Source organism: Dasypus novemcinctus, chromosome 7, assembly GCF_030445035.2.
Source record: "Dasypus novemcinctus isolate mDasNov1 chromosome 7, mDasNov1.1.hap2, whole genome shotgun sequence".
In the NCBI taxonomy this organism is placed as follows: Eukaryota; Metazoa; Chordata; class Mammalia; order Cingulata; family Dasypodidae; genus Dasypus; species Dasypus novemcinctus.
Genome location: NC_080679.1, coordinates 117,585,497 through 117,603,105, shown reverse-complemented (window position 1 = coordinate 117,603,105; position 17,609 = coordinate 117,585,497). Strand labels below are relative to the sequence as shown.

The window sequence follows — 17,609 nt, the reverse complement described above, 5'->3', positions numbered from 1 at the left end:
CCACGCATCTCTTGGGGCGAATTCTCCATTTTCCCCACCTTGGATGAACAACGCTTGAATGTATTAAGGGATACAGAGCCTCTGACATCAGGACTGCAAAGTGAGCTCCTTTGCCCCTGCAGTGTCTCTGCCCAGCACACGATTCTCAGGCAGGGTGACTACTCCAGCCAGTAACTGCTCTGTGGGTGAGCGCTTGAACTCCCAGGCCACGAGGCCATTTACTTGGCAGCCAGCCTGGCTCTGCCCCCTGTTGGCTTTCTGGCCTTGGGCAACTGATTTAGCCCCTCCTGGCCTTCATTTCTTTATTTGTAAATGGGATAATTAAAGCATCTACCACATAGTGCAACTGACAGTCCCTGGCATATGGCAATACTTCCTAACTTTTAAGTGCTGTTATCATTACATTCTTAGTTTTACACAGGTGTACTGACTCGTCAACTAAACCATGAGTTCATGGTCTCCCCAAGGCACTTTGCTTTATACTTCTTGATACCTGTTCATCATCTGACACCTGGTACATAGGTGGCAAAATAGCTATGTTGAACAGGAGCCAAAAATGGGTACACTTTGTTTCTGGGGATCACTGATATGACCTTCTCAGCTTCTGGAGAGACATGCTAGTAGATATCTTTCTCAGTTATCATTTTGCCTCTTGTCACATTTCTCTGAGGCTGTGGCATGATGCTACATCTTTAAGAAGGGCAGAAGAGGGGTAAGGAAGCAGGGATCCTGTTACTGCCCCGATATTGTTAGCAGGCACAGTGCCAAGGCCACTTCATGCATTTTCCCATTTCATCCTCACCACAGTCCTCTGAAGTAGAAGAGAAATAGCATTATCCTCATTTTTCAAATGGGGAAAATGAGTCATCCAGGTGCTAGTGTCTTGCCTCAGGTCTCCCAGCCAACACGACATTCTGACGCCGGGCACAAGTCCTAGGCGCCATGCGCTCACGCCAAATCCCTGCCAATAAGCAGGCTCCCAAATAATAGAGCCGACCAAGCAGAGATGGCATTAGCCATGGATAAGGAGCATTCTTAAAATTCTCTTTTTTTTTTTTTTTTAAAGAAGGTGCATTGGCCATCTTTGCAACGACATCATAAGTTGATTTAATTGGCAAAATATATACAATTTGCAATCTCCGAAGTGTATTTTTCTCCTTGTGTAGTTTAGATTACCACCTTGAATGAGTCATATGTTTTCTCATTATTACTCTGAGAAAGGCAGTACAAACCTACTCTTTTAGTTAACGAAAGAATGAGAATGTAGCCAAGAGTTTCTTGGATAAAAACCACATACTTAAAAACTCCTGACCATAAGGCCATATTACAGATTGGATGCCATTAAGGTCTTTATGAAGGTTTAAAGTGATAGCATTTCACTGAAATTTAATTCCAACTTAACCAGAGAATGTTTACCTTTGATGTCGAATATCCTATCTACGCTGACAAAATTATACAGTAAAACATAAACCAGCTATCTGTAAATGTTCATTTGTCATTTCTTTTTAGGCCTAGCATTTTTCATTACACATTTATTTGGCTCTTGTGTTTTTCAAGTTTTTTGTTTTTGTTTTTGTTTTTTTTTAATGTCAATGAGAGTTAAAAACCATGCTGGTTAAAGTTTTGCCAAATAAGCACAAAGCTAACCCTAGCTAAAGAAAAAAATATGCAGAGCCCATGAATTTTTAAAAGTTCATACATAATATATCATAAATGTGGGATGAATAATATGGTACATGGGCTTTAATAAAAAGCTCCTTGACCATTTCTCAGAGGTTCTGAGATGTAATCACTACCCAAAAAGGTATCTGGGGGACAAAGACAAGATTTATGATATTTTTTGTGGGGAATGACACTTTGTGCTTCCTGGATCAGCCGGGGGGACATGATATTGAATTCCAGAGAACATAAGAAAGGAAAGTGTTTTTATCTGCCTGACAATGCTTCAAGGAAGTGCTTTATGGTTCACTTATGACATCATACTTGATAGAAGGAAAATAACACCTAAACAAGAGTTCTGAAGGCAACAGGGAAACTCACGTGAATCTCGGTGCCAGCTTGTGACTGCGTCAGACTTCGGCTCCTTTCCACCTCTGAAAGCAAATCTCCAGATGAAAGATCCAAGATGCGGGAGTGAAGTTTCTAGGTAAAATCAAGCAGAAACAGTTAAAAGTGATGATTTAATTCCCCCTCCCACCCCCCAAATCCTACCTTGGACAGCTAAATCTCAAAAGGGTTGACATTTCTAGATTAGATGATCCATATACTAATTCAAAAAAATTATGCTGGTTTATCAGCGTTCCCTATATACATATATGTATCTATGTGTGTGTACATGAATGTGTGCAAATGACATTGTAAACACAATCATCATTCTTTCAATCTGTGTTCCAAAACAAGTAGTTGGAAAAAATGTGACTAGCCAAATGCACTTATGGGCTAGTATGAAAATCAAAATTAACATTTGATAGTCATATTAAAAAAAACAATTGCAAAGATAATATTATCTTGAGCAGTGGCTAAAATCTGAGCAAGTGATTATAAAAGTGACCTTATTTCTAAACAGCATGGATCTTGTGAAATCTTCCCTTGGACACATTTTAACTCAAAGTCATTAATGTCATCTGTTAGGAACAATTAATGTGAATTGAAAATAATTGCATCAGGGATCTAGGGATTGGGAGGATTTTGTGCATTAATATTCACAGGCTATTTTATTATACACTCAATTCTTTGTTTCAGTTTTGCTTGTGAGGCCGGCTAAACCAGGGATATTTCACTATATTAATCTTTATACTAATTACTAAGGCTTTTCTGTGGACATTAGATTTGATCTGTTTAATTGCAAATACAATAAAACACGTGATTTATGTCTAATTTTCGGCTAGGTTGATGACATTTTAAAAATGGCTTTTGTAGCCTGGTTTGTCTCGGTTACAACTTCTGTGACTTCAGTCACTAAGAAATCGAACAGTGTAAGTAATAATGTGGCTACGCATGCCTGCCTCACCTCTGACAAGTTTTCCTGCTCCTTTTCCTCCCTGGAAAGGCCCTGCTGCATATTGATGTGGATCTGGGAAATACCTGTGATTTTCTGCAGCTAATTAACGATGGGATGAGCTCAGAGTGTAGGGGTTGTCCCATGGGTCACAATTCCCCTGTCTTTGTCCCAGGAGATACTACATGTTGTCAACAGGGGAACGTAACTCCAGTGCAGTGAGCCTCGTACACTGCTCCCCAGCTGACCTTCTTAGGCTGGGTGCTGAGCCCGATGCACTTGGTGAGCTGGTTGATCAAAGAACATTTATCCACAGATGAGCACTGTGGGAGGACTGTGCTCTGCTCTTCTCCAGGAGGAAAGGTGCTTTATCTCTTGTGGATGGCCCAATTCTCATCATTACCAGTGGTGCTTCAAATCACTACTTGCCTCAGACCTATAATTTTGCTTCTCTCAACTTTCACCCAAAAGGGGATCAATTCTAAACCAGTTGCTCATTTATTTGATAATTCAAAGATCTCCCACAGAGCTAAGACATCAATAGGTAACTAGAACCATGACATTGTTTCTGGACAGTTTATATAATCCTTATCTCAAGCTCTTTCTAGAATCTCCATTTCCTGAGGATAGAGTTTTTCTCAATGTTTTATCCCCAGGCCCTGACACAGTGGATACTCAATAGGAATCCAATTAATGTCTTTTGTAGTCCATAAAGAAAAAGACATCTTTAGATTTTTCCTACCAATACGTAGATTTGTAAAGATTGAGAGTGCCGAAAGAATTAGAATGTTCTGAGACCTAAGAATACATTTATCAATAGGCAAGCAGTCCAAAAATTGTGGGAAATGACATTCAACAAAGGAAATGATGATTTTGAATGGGAGATCATGTGATTTGGGGGAAGAGTCCTCTCTAGATTAGGTATCTGACTTCTTATTCAGGTCATGGCTACTCTTCACCATTTCTTCACATCCGATATATGATGTCACCTTTTCTCTTTCTGCATGAATATATACGTGTTTCAACCCACCCTCATAAATGATGTTAGTATGCTTCAGTGGTTTTTATCCACATGATGAAGTCCCTCCATTAGAAGAGGTCAGTGTGGGAGGGGGCAGGCAAGAAGTCAAGGAGACCTGAGCTCTAGCGCTGTCAAAGGAGGTTTTCTAGGATCTTGAGAATGCCGTTGAACCTCTCTGTTTCAGCTTCCTTAGATGTTAAAGAAGGCTGAACATGGCTCCTTAACCTACCTCAGAGGTAGGGAGACACATTACTATAGACATAAGGGATAATAAATAGAACAGTATGTCAAAATCCATAATTTATTGTCATAACTGTGAGTTGGTGGTAAATAATTTCTTAAATGATAATGTATGAAAGAATCATTGGTTGTTATAATTTTGATATATGTAAGGCAATGGAGAAAACCAGAAATTCTCTTAGAGGAAAATAAAATCTACTTCTGTATGCAGGCTGTAGGGAAGAAAACAGTAGGCAAATATCCTATTACATCCTTTCCTTAAAATACTGTAAAAACCTACTCTCCAGTTCATTGGACTCAACCAGGACAACTAACAAGGAGATGATGATGAGCAATGACCATCCCAAGGAACAGAGAGAGTCTGCAACTAAAAGCAAGATAGTCCCATTCATTTGCCCCATGGGAACTAAGCCTCTCTCAGTTAGAGGTGGAGTGGACATTACCATCCCAGAAACCTCAGGATTGGGGAATGTACAATGGACTAGAGTAGACTTACTCTTATTCTATTATAGATTTATTGTGATTCTAGCAACAGAAGAACTAGAAGAACTGTTATCATTGATGTGGAAAAAGTGGCCCCTGGAAGGTCTGAGGGGAGGGAGAGGGAAAAACAGGTATAACATGGGAGTATATTCAGGACTTGGGAATTGTCCTGAATGGCATTGCAGTGACAGATACAGGCCATTATATATCTTGCCATAACTCACAAAATTGTATGGGAGAGAATGTAAACTATAATCCATCCCTAGGGGCAATGCTCCAAAATATGTTCATCAATTACAATGAATGTATCACACTAATGAAGGATATTGTTAATAGGGGAACGTGGGAGGGGTAGGGAGTGGGGCAGATGAGAATCCCCCATATTTTTTATGTAACATTTATGTAATCTAGGTTCCTTTTTAAAAAAATACAAAGTATATTATAAAAAATAAGAATCCCCCCCACAAAAACAACCTCTTTTAATCTATAACAAGAAAATACTGTGAAAAAAAATATTAAAGCTCACAAGCCCCTAAGGATTTTTATAAAAGGCTTATATTTATACACATACACAAATAGTTTATTTTCATTCTCACAGGCATATATATATATATGTATATATATATATATATGTATATATATATATGTATATATATATATGTGTATATATATATATATATATATTCTTTCCAAAATGATATTGTGATGTGATGTGTATTTAAGTTGAGTCTCAGTGAAAAGTAGATAGAAGGTCTGTATGGGAAATTCAATTAAAGTCATTATCAGAAAGAGTGTTTTTTGTACATTTTGTGACCTCCTACCTTAATTAGAGGGAAATTCTTCTGCACACGTCTGTCTATCATGCAGGTGCACTGTTAGTGTCTGACTGGATCAAATCCCTTACCTGAGATACTCAAAACTTCAAATCCTTAACCTGTAACTCCAGATGAATCCCCGTAGTTTTGTTTTAGACATGATAGGTATGAAGATGACTCCCTAGAGGTTTGAAACTGACCTCACACCATCTGTCACATTATCTCAGTGACTGAGATGCCACTTGGTCTTAGAAATGGAGACACATACCATCACAGATTTCTAAACCGGAGGTCAACGAGGCATCTCTAGCTCAAAGTTGTCTTTAAGACTGGTTTCACTGTCTCAGAATGTTCCCCTCTCACTTTTGAGTCAATATTTTCATCCATCTTTCCATGGTACCCTCTCCCTCCTCCTGCCCACATCCCTAAAAATTGTCCATTATTTAAGACTACTCTAAAACCCTGCCTGTAAGGCTTTCCATGCTCTCTAGTCCGCCCTAGATGCCCCACTCTGATTAGAAGGCTCCCTTATTTTGGCCTTTTATCTGAAGTGCATGATGGCTGAATTGTTTCCTGTGAGTAGCTTCTGTTTTTCTAAGAGGTTGAACAAGCCCTGCGTGTCTACTGGGTCTCTGTGGCAGGATCTGACTAGCTGTCCCAGAACCTCTTCCCTCTTCTTCCTGGGCACACAAGTGGGCTGCCCCCAACCCCCTTTGCCCTTAAGCATGGCCATGAGCCTGAGTTCTAGCCAATGGGGTATGAACAAAAGTACTCAGGCTTGGCTCAGTAACATCTCCCACGTGTGGTTCTCCTTGCTCTCTTCCCTTCCCTGGCTTTATGCAGGCAACCCATCCTAACAACCTCGGAAGCCACGCGTTGAAGATGGAACCAACGGATGGAAGGAGCTTGGGTTCCTGAATGCCAGCTTGACGAGAGCCACCCTGGAACTCGAATACCTGCTTTGGACTTTGCATTAGGAAGAAATGAACTTCTATTGAGTTCAATCCATTATTGGTTTAGGGGTTTGTTTGTCATCATAGCTAACAGGACTGTGGCTGCTGGAACCTTCCTCTGAGATAAGCACTCTGCAGTACTCAGGGGAGGCACTGAATAAATGAAAGCAAGAATGAATACAGTGCTATGTCAGTGATTTTACATATAGATTATATATAATCATACTTCCAAATATATATTCAAAATACATACATAATCGCATCCAAACACACAGCCCAGAGGCACTCACACACACCAGGATGCAAATATAATGGATGTGTTTCCCACACTGAGGACTTTCAGCTTCCTGGGGAATACTGACACTGGGTCTAGAGCAGTAGGTAGGTTAACGTGCGCTCTCTGGCCAGTTCTGCTCTCTCTGCAGAGTTTTGTATCTGTAATTCAAGGCAGAGAAATGTCCCCCTCAACAGATGGCAGCCGAAGACCGGCTGTCCTTGATTTGCAGGCTGAGGGTAGAGTGGTCTCTTGAGAATGGCGATGACTCTTCACAGCTCTCCAGTGAACGATGGCAGTGGAGCTGGAGAGTGAGGCGCGCTGGGGACTTTCTGAGCTGGGCTGGAGGGCCGGAGTTCTCCTTTCAAGTCGACTCCCTTCTCCCCACCCTGAACTTCTTCAGATGTCCCGGGAAGGCTTATTGCATTTACTTGATTCCCACCTCTTTGTTTTTGCTCAATGTCAAGATGATGCCTTTAGGGCAGTGATGCCAAGTCCAGGCAGACACTGAATCCTTACCTAGTGGCATAAGATGAGGTTAAAAACAGCTTATCTGTCTAAGAAAGTTGAGTAGCATGGGAAGTCATGCTGGAAAAAGCAAGTAAAATAAGCTGATGGGCAGCTTTCCTTTTTCCTCATGTACTTCCTGAAGACTGACAAGGAATGTGTGAATATTTTCATGTCAGGATTTCAGAAGTTATCACTTCAGCTTTAGAAGTAAAGAGGAAAATACAAAAAGGAGTGATTAACTCTCGTTCCCTTCTCTTCATTCAGATTTGGTGAGAGACTTAATCTAATGCCATAATCATACAGGTAATTATTCTCCCCTCTAACTACTAAAAGCCCAAAATATGTACAAAGGAGAAGTTATGAGAGTAAATATGGCACATTTCTGATTAATGGACTCTACCAGCGTGAATAATTTAGGTTCGGCAATGGAAGGTGGATGTGAATTAATGTTTTTAATCTGATCTGCTTCAGTCCCCTTGATTTACTTAACCTTCATGGATACTACAGTATTCATAACCAGAATGATACCCTGGCCCTGTTTTATATTCTCCAGAGCTGTTTTCCTCCCCACCCCTCGTGAAAAAATCTCTCAGTTGAAGGGGAATGACTTCTATGCCCGTGATTCTTGAATCCCTATTTTAGATACAAAATGAGACTGCCACATGCTCTAGTGCAAACCTTCTTAACTACCACGTTTCCCTTAATTCTATTCACAATACGCTCCACTCGTTAGAAGGTATTTTTCTAGTCTCAAAACTTTCAATCTAGGACATTTGGAGGAGACGTGAAGGCAGCTCCTGGAACCTGCACTCTCATCACCGGTATCTTAACAATTCAGCAAATGGCCAAAGATGCTGCCTCTAACAGCTGCCCCTGGCTCTGGCTCTCTGGGTGGACCCTTTTTCCCAGCTCCTGCCCGCTGCCTTGCTGAGCTCTGCTACTCTCAACCACCCGGGCTCGTTGCACATTTGGATGTGGCTTTGTTTAGGAATCACCCTCTCCTCTCACAAATCTAGTGGCCTGGTGCCTGGGCTGATTTCTTGGATGAAGAACTTACTGTCTTTTGGCTTTAGCTTTGTTTTCAAACCACTCTGCCTCTGCTTTGGAGAGCTGATCCAACCTCACAGCTCACAGAACGCTTCAGACTGGCCCCAGCCTTGTTCCCTCAGCTCAGCCCTGGGCCGGCTTCATCCACCAGAAGGGAAGCCAGTCTGGAGTGGGTTACGATGAAATCCCTTGAACATCTTTCCATGTTGCTAACTCCCTGCGATTTCCTGCAAGTTCACCTTTCTGGATATCCTCTGTTGCGGGGGTAGAAAACACTGGGTTTCTGGCTAAGAGACTTGTTTTAAATATGGCTCTGATTTAGACGTATCCAAGAGTATGAGGTTCACTCCTTCTGTTGGGTAATGAGGCAATTTCGATAGGTACGCTAAGGGCTCTGAAAGGAAGTTCAAGGAAATTTCCTAAAATAGCTCAGAGCCTGATTAAAGTAATTTTTCTCTGGAAGCTTTACTTACTAAATGCTTTTTCAAAAAAGCCAAAGTTTTATCCTATTCACTCACCAGACTTATATTTTTGCCACACTCAGATATGTGATTTTTTTTTCCCATCAGCCCTCGGGAATCCCATCAAGAGATATTATGGCAGACCCCTGGTTCACATTTCACAGATTTCATTCTATTCCATTAAGAATTTATTATAAAATGGAATATTATATAACTGAATATTACATAACTGAGTATTGTATGGTCATTTCTTAGATTCACAAAAATTTGAGCCTAGGACAAAATCTTTTGGGATAAAAGCTGATGTTTAATTAATTAGGCCATTATTTCCATTTTAGGCTACAAAGATGAAACATCCTGCTGATGTGACAAGAAGAGTGTGCTTTCAGAATGTTCTCTCAGAGGACCTTTAAAAGATATGCCCATCATGATTTGATCTCACTTCAGAGTCTGAAATTTTTACAGCTATTTTTTGTTTAGTCATCTATCACAGTCCTTGCTGCAAATACTGTTTTCCCTGACAATTCTTAGACTGGCCTTGCCTATCTATCCATAAGTGCCCGAAGCATGTTGTGTTTGGCTCTGGATGGTGCGTCTGCAAATGACATGGTTCTACATCCTCTTTTTCTATTTCTCGGGGACCCAAAGTTATAAAATGCATTTGAAACAATTATTTTGCCTCTATATTCAAAGCCTTCTTCAAGGGTCTCTGCTACGATGACAACCTGATTTTATCCAGTGGCTGCCTAAGGGAGCAGCATTTGGTGTGGTGACTAGGAAGTTTATTCAGAGCCTTTGCAGCTCAGACTAATACCTGGAGCTCAAATCATGGTATCTACCGCACTTCCCATAGCAGGGCCTGGGGACTCACAGGGGAGGGCCAGGGGGGAAATGGATGAGAATGGAAACAGCGGAGCTTGCCTTCAGGCTTAGTCCAACTCCAAGCATTTCTGAAGCATCTACTATGTACCTAGTCCTGCTGATAAGCAGATTCCAGGAAGCTCATTAGTGGAGTTTACCATAGCAATGATAAGCTCAGGGGAGAAAAAACACAAGGCTTCTTCAGGCAGAACATGCCAAAAAAAAAAACAAACCATGGTCGAGTCACTGGGGTTATGGGGGAAGGGTGTCAGCCTGTAAACAACACTGTGATATATCATAAGATAATTCTCTATAAAAATTGTTCAGGCCACACCAACTTAGCTCTTACTCTCAAGCTCACAAATCTCTTGGTCTGAAGTCTTCACACACAGCAAAGCAAAATAATGCAAATACGTTTCATACAGAGCAGCAAAGCGACAGAATGCTGAGAAAGCTGGTGTAGGAACAGCTAGCCCTGTGGGTAGGTGGAAGGCCCGGCTGAGTTTCCTTAGGGTGATTCTCGCTTGCTTGCCAATCCCAAAACTTTCTGAAGCTTTTCTTTTGTCCTCTTCTGTGATTCTGATCTGAGGGAGGAAGTGATTCAGCACAGAACCTGCCAGAGCTTATTCTGGGATTTAAGAGATACAGAAGAGTCTTGAAATTTCCATTTTTATCACTAATTACCTTAACAGGTACTTTAATAAGTGCTTTCCAATTGCCCCCTGCTATTTTGTAAAACTATCTACACTGCATTTTAGATTTTTAATCAAGCTTTATTTTTTAATTGTCTCTTAGCCTTTTGGCTTTTTCTGGGTATGACAGTTTGGGGGAACAAACTACTTTTCCCTCTGACTTCACTGAACAAATTTGACTTTCTATGAGACCTTTTGGAAACTCACTGATGGTCCAGGCACCATTCACAAGGGTGCTCTGGGGAGAAAGCAGGCATTGTGTGATATCCCTTCCCTAATCTTGCTTCATGAGTTCTCATCCCACTGAGAAGTAGACGGCTGTTATGGAATAAGGACACAAGATAACAGACACTAAGGAAAGTCTCCAAACTCACAAGGCTGTGTTCCAGTAAATCAAAGAGCCAGGAATTCCACCCAGAAGGCATTCTGCCTTCTAAGTCCACTTTCTCCCTCCTCCTGTTTGCTTCCCCCACGAAGGTTCTTTCGCAAGGCAAATCCTAGCGAAGCCTCTTACTTCTGCCTAAGTGCTAGGTCCACCATTTGGGTCTCTCCTATCAGGTGAACCGTGTGGACTTGGGAATTTTCCTACCCTAGTTCTCCTTTAAAGGCAGATAATTGAGAACGAAATGATAATAATAATAGCAGTAACAAAAACAGCTGTGAACATTTATTGGGCTCTTTTTAGCATGGGGCATGTGTTTCGTATATATTATCCTTTTATCCTTTTAAGTCCTTGGCACAATCCATGGTAAGGACTATTATTATCCCCAAGTTATAGGTGAAGGAAAAAGTGAAAAATCTTGCCTAAGGTCATGTAAATCAGATTTCAAACTCAGGCAGTCTTAATGCAGAGTTCATACAATTAAATCTGGTTAATGATGCTTTGTTATTAAACTTTTTCCCCCTAAAACAATAATACAAATTAATTAGACAATAAAAGGAATTGCATAGAATTTTTTAAAAAAAGAACTATGTCTGAGGATAATGCAATCTCTTCACTTACTCGACTCAAATGTAATTTATTTATTCGAAAGCATCATATCCCTTTTATTATCACTATTTTCTTATTATTATTGATATTATTATTGATATGTTGATAGTTGTTTTCTTCTCAGATCCCTACATTCTCTTTAGGGAAATATGATTTTGTAAATAAATGTGGATTTAACTGAAAAATGAAACTAAGCAGAAAAACCGATAGAATGCTCACTAGTGCTAGGTGGTATAATAACTGCATATAGATTTTTACTTGTTTGATCCTTATAATCACCGTATAAGGCACAAACTACTGTGGCCTCAATTTTTCAGATGAGAAAACTGCAGCACAAGAGGGGTTAAGTAACTATTCCAGCCACAGGATTTGAACCTGGACATGAGCCCCAGGTTTTAGGTGCAGGAGTACAACGATGAATGCACTGGACTTGCCATCCTGGCACTTGCAGAAGGACAAGTGATCAGGCCCCTTCTATATAATGTATGTAGAGACCTGGGGAAACACCTCCCCAGGCGGGGTGCTAGCTAAACTGAGACTTTACAAGCAAGACACAGTTACTCAGGTGAAGGAGCCATGAGAAGAAAAAAGATGCTCCAAGCAGAGCATATGCCAAGGCCCAGATATGAGAGTGGGTCTGACATCTTCCTGCAGAGTTCAGCAAGCCCACAGAAGCAGTTCAAGGAGGGGAATGGTGAGAGAGACAGCTCAGCAAGAATCAGGAACTTGTGTCAAGAACCGCAGTGAGCAAGTAAGTAGGGCTGGGATCTGAATCTATTAGTTCTCTCCCAAATACATGCTTCTCTCCCTCTTCCTTTGTCCAACCCCATTTTGCCTCTAAAGCTGGACTTGGGTGGGTGCCTCCATGCCACTAATATATGTGGATATGGATAAGCTCCGGAAGAAGAGGCTGTAGATGTGCTGCTGGGAGGAAATGCAGACATGGTGGACATAGGCAGGGATTTTATGCCTTCTTGACATGCATCTTTCTAAAGGGAGGGCAGGGGTTCACTCGAGGAACCTCAGATATGCTGTACACAAGAACTGTGCAAAGAGCAGCCAGCACTCCAGAGAGCAGTAATTGCTAATCCTGAAGATATATCGTGATGCCTTCTGTGATGTGAAAGGTTCTACATGCTAATCCAGGCTATAAGCAAGAAACCGTGCCTGGCACCTGCTCTGTTCTTGCAACTATAATGAGGAGCCATTAAAAGAAAACAATGACTGCTAAACACCAGAAGATGATCACCAATGAAGGGAAAATGCCTTAACAGCATTTTGGACAACTGAAATATAACATGCAGAATTATTTACAAGATAGGTGTTTCCCAATATTGTTGAAAGAATGATTAGAACAAAGACATTCAAGGTTTGGGAGAGGATATTACCAGTGGGACCTTAATAGAGTACAAAATCACTCTCACCTGCTTCCCATCACTTCACGGGAGCTGGGTTAAGAAAGACATAGAGGGTGATGGAAATGACTTCTGTGATGTGCGCTCATTTGCATTTCACAGTCCAATGTTCTGGTTCTAATAGGACAAGGTGCTAGAGTGCCATTCATTTGACAACATCTGTGAAGGCCTATTACAGAAATGTAATTTCGGTGCTGAATGCTCATGATGGCCCATAGTCTCACTTCCTTGAAGGTTGATACTAAGTTGTGCATTATCAGGATTTCAGACTAACTACTTAAGTTTGCCATATAGGCTTTGTTGCTACAGATCTGCATCTGTAGTTTTATCCCCAATGTATTTTTTTAAATCCACTGTTACTTTGCCCCATGGTAAGAAATACCTCATGGTGTTAAAAACAAGCAGCTGAAAATTGTTATTTATGCAGCTTCCTAATAGCAATCTGAAATATAGGGCATAAAATTACTAGCTTACGATATTGTTCAATATTAACAGTGGGAAGGGTAATATGTAAAACAGACATTAAAGGATTAACTGTAAAACACATTTCACCAAGCTAAATCATTTCTTGGTAAATGGCAGTTTCCAGCTATTACATAGCATTCATCAAGTCAAGTGGATTTAGTTTTATTTTTCTATTAGTTTGCTAAAAATATTCTGTATTTAAATTGCAATTTTGATTTTTTTTTTTTTCTGCAGGCATATTAGGCAGAGCTGTTGAAAAGAAGATCTGAGATAGAAATGATGCCAGACTTTCAACACAAAATAGATTGCTGTTTCCCCAGCCATCCTCCGGCTAGTTGACTAAAGACTCAACTGTAACATCCAAGAGAAAAGTACATGGATATGATAAGACAAACATTTGTATGATAGATGTGGAAGTTACAACGGTATCAGAAAACCCAGAAAACAGGCAAATCCTCCACAGGACATAAGACAATGTTTTCACTGTTTTTGCTTCAGACTTTCAGCCACATGGCACTTTGTTCTAATGAAGGATGTCTGGAAGTTCAGTAAACACTGTGACTCTGTGAACCAGACAATGAGAGAGAAGGCAAAAAAGAGAAATCCCTAATCTCCTAGGGTGGAAATGATGAGGTATTAGCACATATCTGATGCCTAAATACAAATAACATAATCTCTCTGTTTTCTTCTGAGACAGTCACCAGTTAACATAATCCTAAAATTATCCCATCGTTTCAAATCCCCAAAGATTTATTAATTTTCATAAACTGCTTTGATGGAAACTTTCTTCAAAGATCTAAAGTAATCTTTCTCTGAGCTTCTCTTTCTTTTTGCATCATGTATAGCATTTTCAACTTCAGAGAATATCAAAAGTGAGTTCTTATTTGTCTGAGGAATTGGTTATGGATCTATAAATAACATTGCAAAGCAATGAATGTTATACAGAAAAGAAATTGCTCTTAGATTCATTTGAACAACTATGGATAAATTCAAATTCCCAAGAGGTCATTATTATTGTTAAATTAAGAGTTTGCTTTGAACACTAAAGGCATTAATATTTTTTCCCCTGGGACTGTGGGTTGAAGACCACACATATTTCTCCTTGAATGCCCATGTTAATGATTCTAGGGACTTCAAAACAATTATTACATATATATCTCTCCTTTTTTTTATTCAGTTGTTTCACATGGGGTGGTAAATTCCTTTTCATAAACAGCTTTCTATCGATCAAAAACTCATGAAATAAGATGCCCTCTAACTTGAGTATGTAAAAACTCAGTCTCCATGTAAAGTCTGAATCACTTTATCAGAAAGCTGAAGACTGAGTCACAGAAGAGGTCACCCAGGCTGGTGTGCCATCAAGCTCTACGTTGTAGCAAAGTCTAGGTCCAAAACAGGCAAAGCACATCAATTAACGAGACTCCAATGGACCTGACTCCTCAATTGGTTGACTTACTAGAAATAAAGAGGGTTAGAGCGCTAACACTAGATTTTAAACATTCAGGCTGAACCTTGGACTGTGCTTGACATGTTAGTTCCCCTCCACACTGGTTAAATCCACAACCAAGGAGGCAGGAGAGCACAGGACCGAGGTAGCATAAATGTTGGGTTGAGAGCTTACCTTTGTGGGACTCAGGGCTTGCTACTCCATCTTTTGTAATCTTAGTTTCCTTTAGGGATAATGGTCATAGTACTAGCTCACAGGGGTTTACTGAAGGTTTGAAGTTCAAGATTATGAACGATAACTTCTGAACCCACAAGGTCAATATGAGGATCCAATCTGTTTAGGCACACAGTATATAACAAGTGCCCAAGAAATGTTAGCTATTATCAGGGCCTAATTGGTGGGGCATGGAGCAAAATGAAAATGCAGAACCCTTGTAAACAAAAACAAAAACACAATGATTTTCAAGATGGCGACGGCAGAGCATTAAAGCACGCACTGGCTATTCTAAGAACAAGGCTTCATGTGGCTGCATGGGTTGACGGCCAGTAAGCCAGCTCTGGCTATTACCTTTTCTAGTTATCTTCAGACTCTGAATGACCCTCTCAAATCAAAGAAGGATCTAGTTTTATTCCCTTTCCTGAACTTTGGACTAGTCTTAACACACATTTTCAATTAACAGAACATCAGAGATTTTTTTTTCCTGTCTCCTCAGAGAGGTGAGTGTATTTGCAAAATTTCCAGCCACTACATACCAAAAAATAAGTCCTGAAACAGATTCCTAATCACCTCTGCTGAAGACTCACCCTTTCTGCAGCACTAAAGTGATGGCAATTTGTAATTTAAGACCCCAACTCCAGAAGGTGGGACGTCACCAATGGGATGCCCAGCTCAGGTAGAATGAGAACAAATGGCAAGGGCAGAAGAAGGTAAATATTTCCCGTTGTCAAGTTGGTCAGTGTTGAGTCACCATTGCTTCACGATTGGAATGTCAAGATTGACTTGCTCTGGACTCCTCCCTGTTTCAATGACTTTCCATTCCTGTCCCCACAGGGTGCTGCCCATACCCTGGTCAGAGCTCCTGCCTCGATGGGAGAAATTCCAGGCAGAGGCTGAGCACTGGCCTCCCACAAAACGATGGGATGGCCCACAATGAAGCGAGCGGAGCTGTGGGCTTGCACTCACCTTTCATCTCTATGCTCAACCACCTGGCATTCCTGCCTTCTTCTTTAGCAACTCCACATCCCTTAATACCACTTGGTTTTCCTGATGCTGAAATTTATTTTCTGACACTTACCCCCTTGCTACCCATGGTTCCTAACATGGCACAGTTTAGTACCAGTTCTAAGTGAAAACCCTAGAAAGGAAAGCGACGTATAAAATAGCAGATGAAGACCTCGATTTTACATCATATGGCCTTTCCTGACCAGTTTCTGAGAACTGACAGATTTCCTTCCTATGGCACTGTCTAGACATGATCTGTCAACAATAGGAATAAATAAGAGCACTAAGTTTCTCCTGTCCCCTCCATAAAGTATAATGTCTAACTATAATTACTCACTATACTAATACCTGTTATTACATCGTTACCACACGATACTGATATCACATATCTTACAGTCTGAAAATCTTTTCACAATCTCTCTCCTTAATTTTATTCTGGGCCAAGCTGGACTCTGTCATTGTGGTACCAAAGCATCATGTAGCCTGCTGTTGTTCAATGGAGTGATTGTGGGAGTTTTAAATTCCTTTTCACATTTACTTTTTGAATTTGTCAGTGGACTCCAGAATCATCTGAAGGAATTAGGCTGTTCTCAATACAATCTCATTATTGACATTTATGTTGATCGATGTTGGCTCTTACAGAATTGGAACCTGCAGATCAATTCCCTTATTAGATTCTTTCTCACTGCTGCCATAATAATTTTATCACACAGACTGCTGCTATCAAATGGTGCTTTATCACTATGTAATGGGACAAGCTAAACTGGTTCCTCTAACATGTTACAAGAAATTTTTTAAAATTCCTGATTTTAATTCTTATTTTTCTCAAATTTCAAGAAACTCTCCAATGATTACATTTATATAAAGGTTAATTTAAACTTACTCTCCCTTAAAACTATGCTGCATGGGAGAACAATGTTGAATCCTAAAGAAATATGCACACTATTCCATGAAGACATTCAGTTTTTCCTCTCAGAAAGCTTCAGATAACAGGTCTGAAGAACAAGTACCTACATATATGGTCAATTGGTTTTTGGCAAGGGTGCCAAGATCATTTAAAAGGGAAAGAACAGTCTCTTTGACAAATGGTACTGGGAAAACTGGATTTCTACATGTAAAGGAATGAAGTTGGAACCTTATACCATACACCAAAATTAACCTAAAATGGTTCAAAGACCTAAATTTGAGAGTAAAAATATAAAACTCTTAGAAGGAAAAAAAGGGACAAATTTTCATGACCTTGGATTCAGCCATGGTTTCTCAAATATGATATCAAAAGCACAAGCAACAAAAGAAAAAATAGGTAAGTTGTACTTCATTAGGGTGAAAAACTTGGGTGCACCAAAGGATACAATCGAGAGAGTAAAGTGACAACCCATACAATGGGAGAAAAAAAGTTGCAAATTACGTATCTGATAAGGGCATAGTATCCAGAATAAATAAGGAACTCTTACAACTCAACAACAACAACAATAATAATAAAAAAACAGCTTTAAAAATGGACAAAGGGCTTGACTAGATAGTTCTCCAAAGAAAATATACATACAGTCAATTAGAATGGGAAAAGATGCTCAGTATCGTTAGTCATTAGGGAAAGGATCAAAACCACAATAAGATACCACTTTAAACCTACTATAATGACTATAATTTAAAATAAAAAGGAAAATCACAACTATTGGTAGGGTTGTACAGAAGTTGGAACCCTTGTACATTGC

At 40.1% G+C, this 17,609-nt stretch overlaps 1 protein-coding gene across 1 annotated transcript in view; it reads right to left on the bottom strand.

Annotated features, from left to right (window-relative positions):
* The window catches only part of NCKAP5 (NCK associated protein 5), a 1,037,301-nt gene that overhangs the window by 123,817 nt on the left and 895,875 nt on the right, over window positions 1–17,609 (bottom strand). Inside the window, 1 exon segment of the mRNA XM_058301099.2 lies at window positions 2,041–2,142. Coding sequence (XP_058157082.2) covers window positions 2,041–2,142 — 102 coding nt within the window.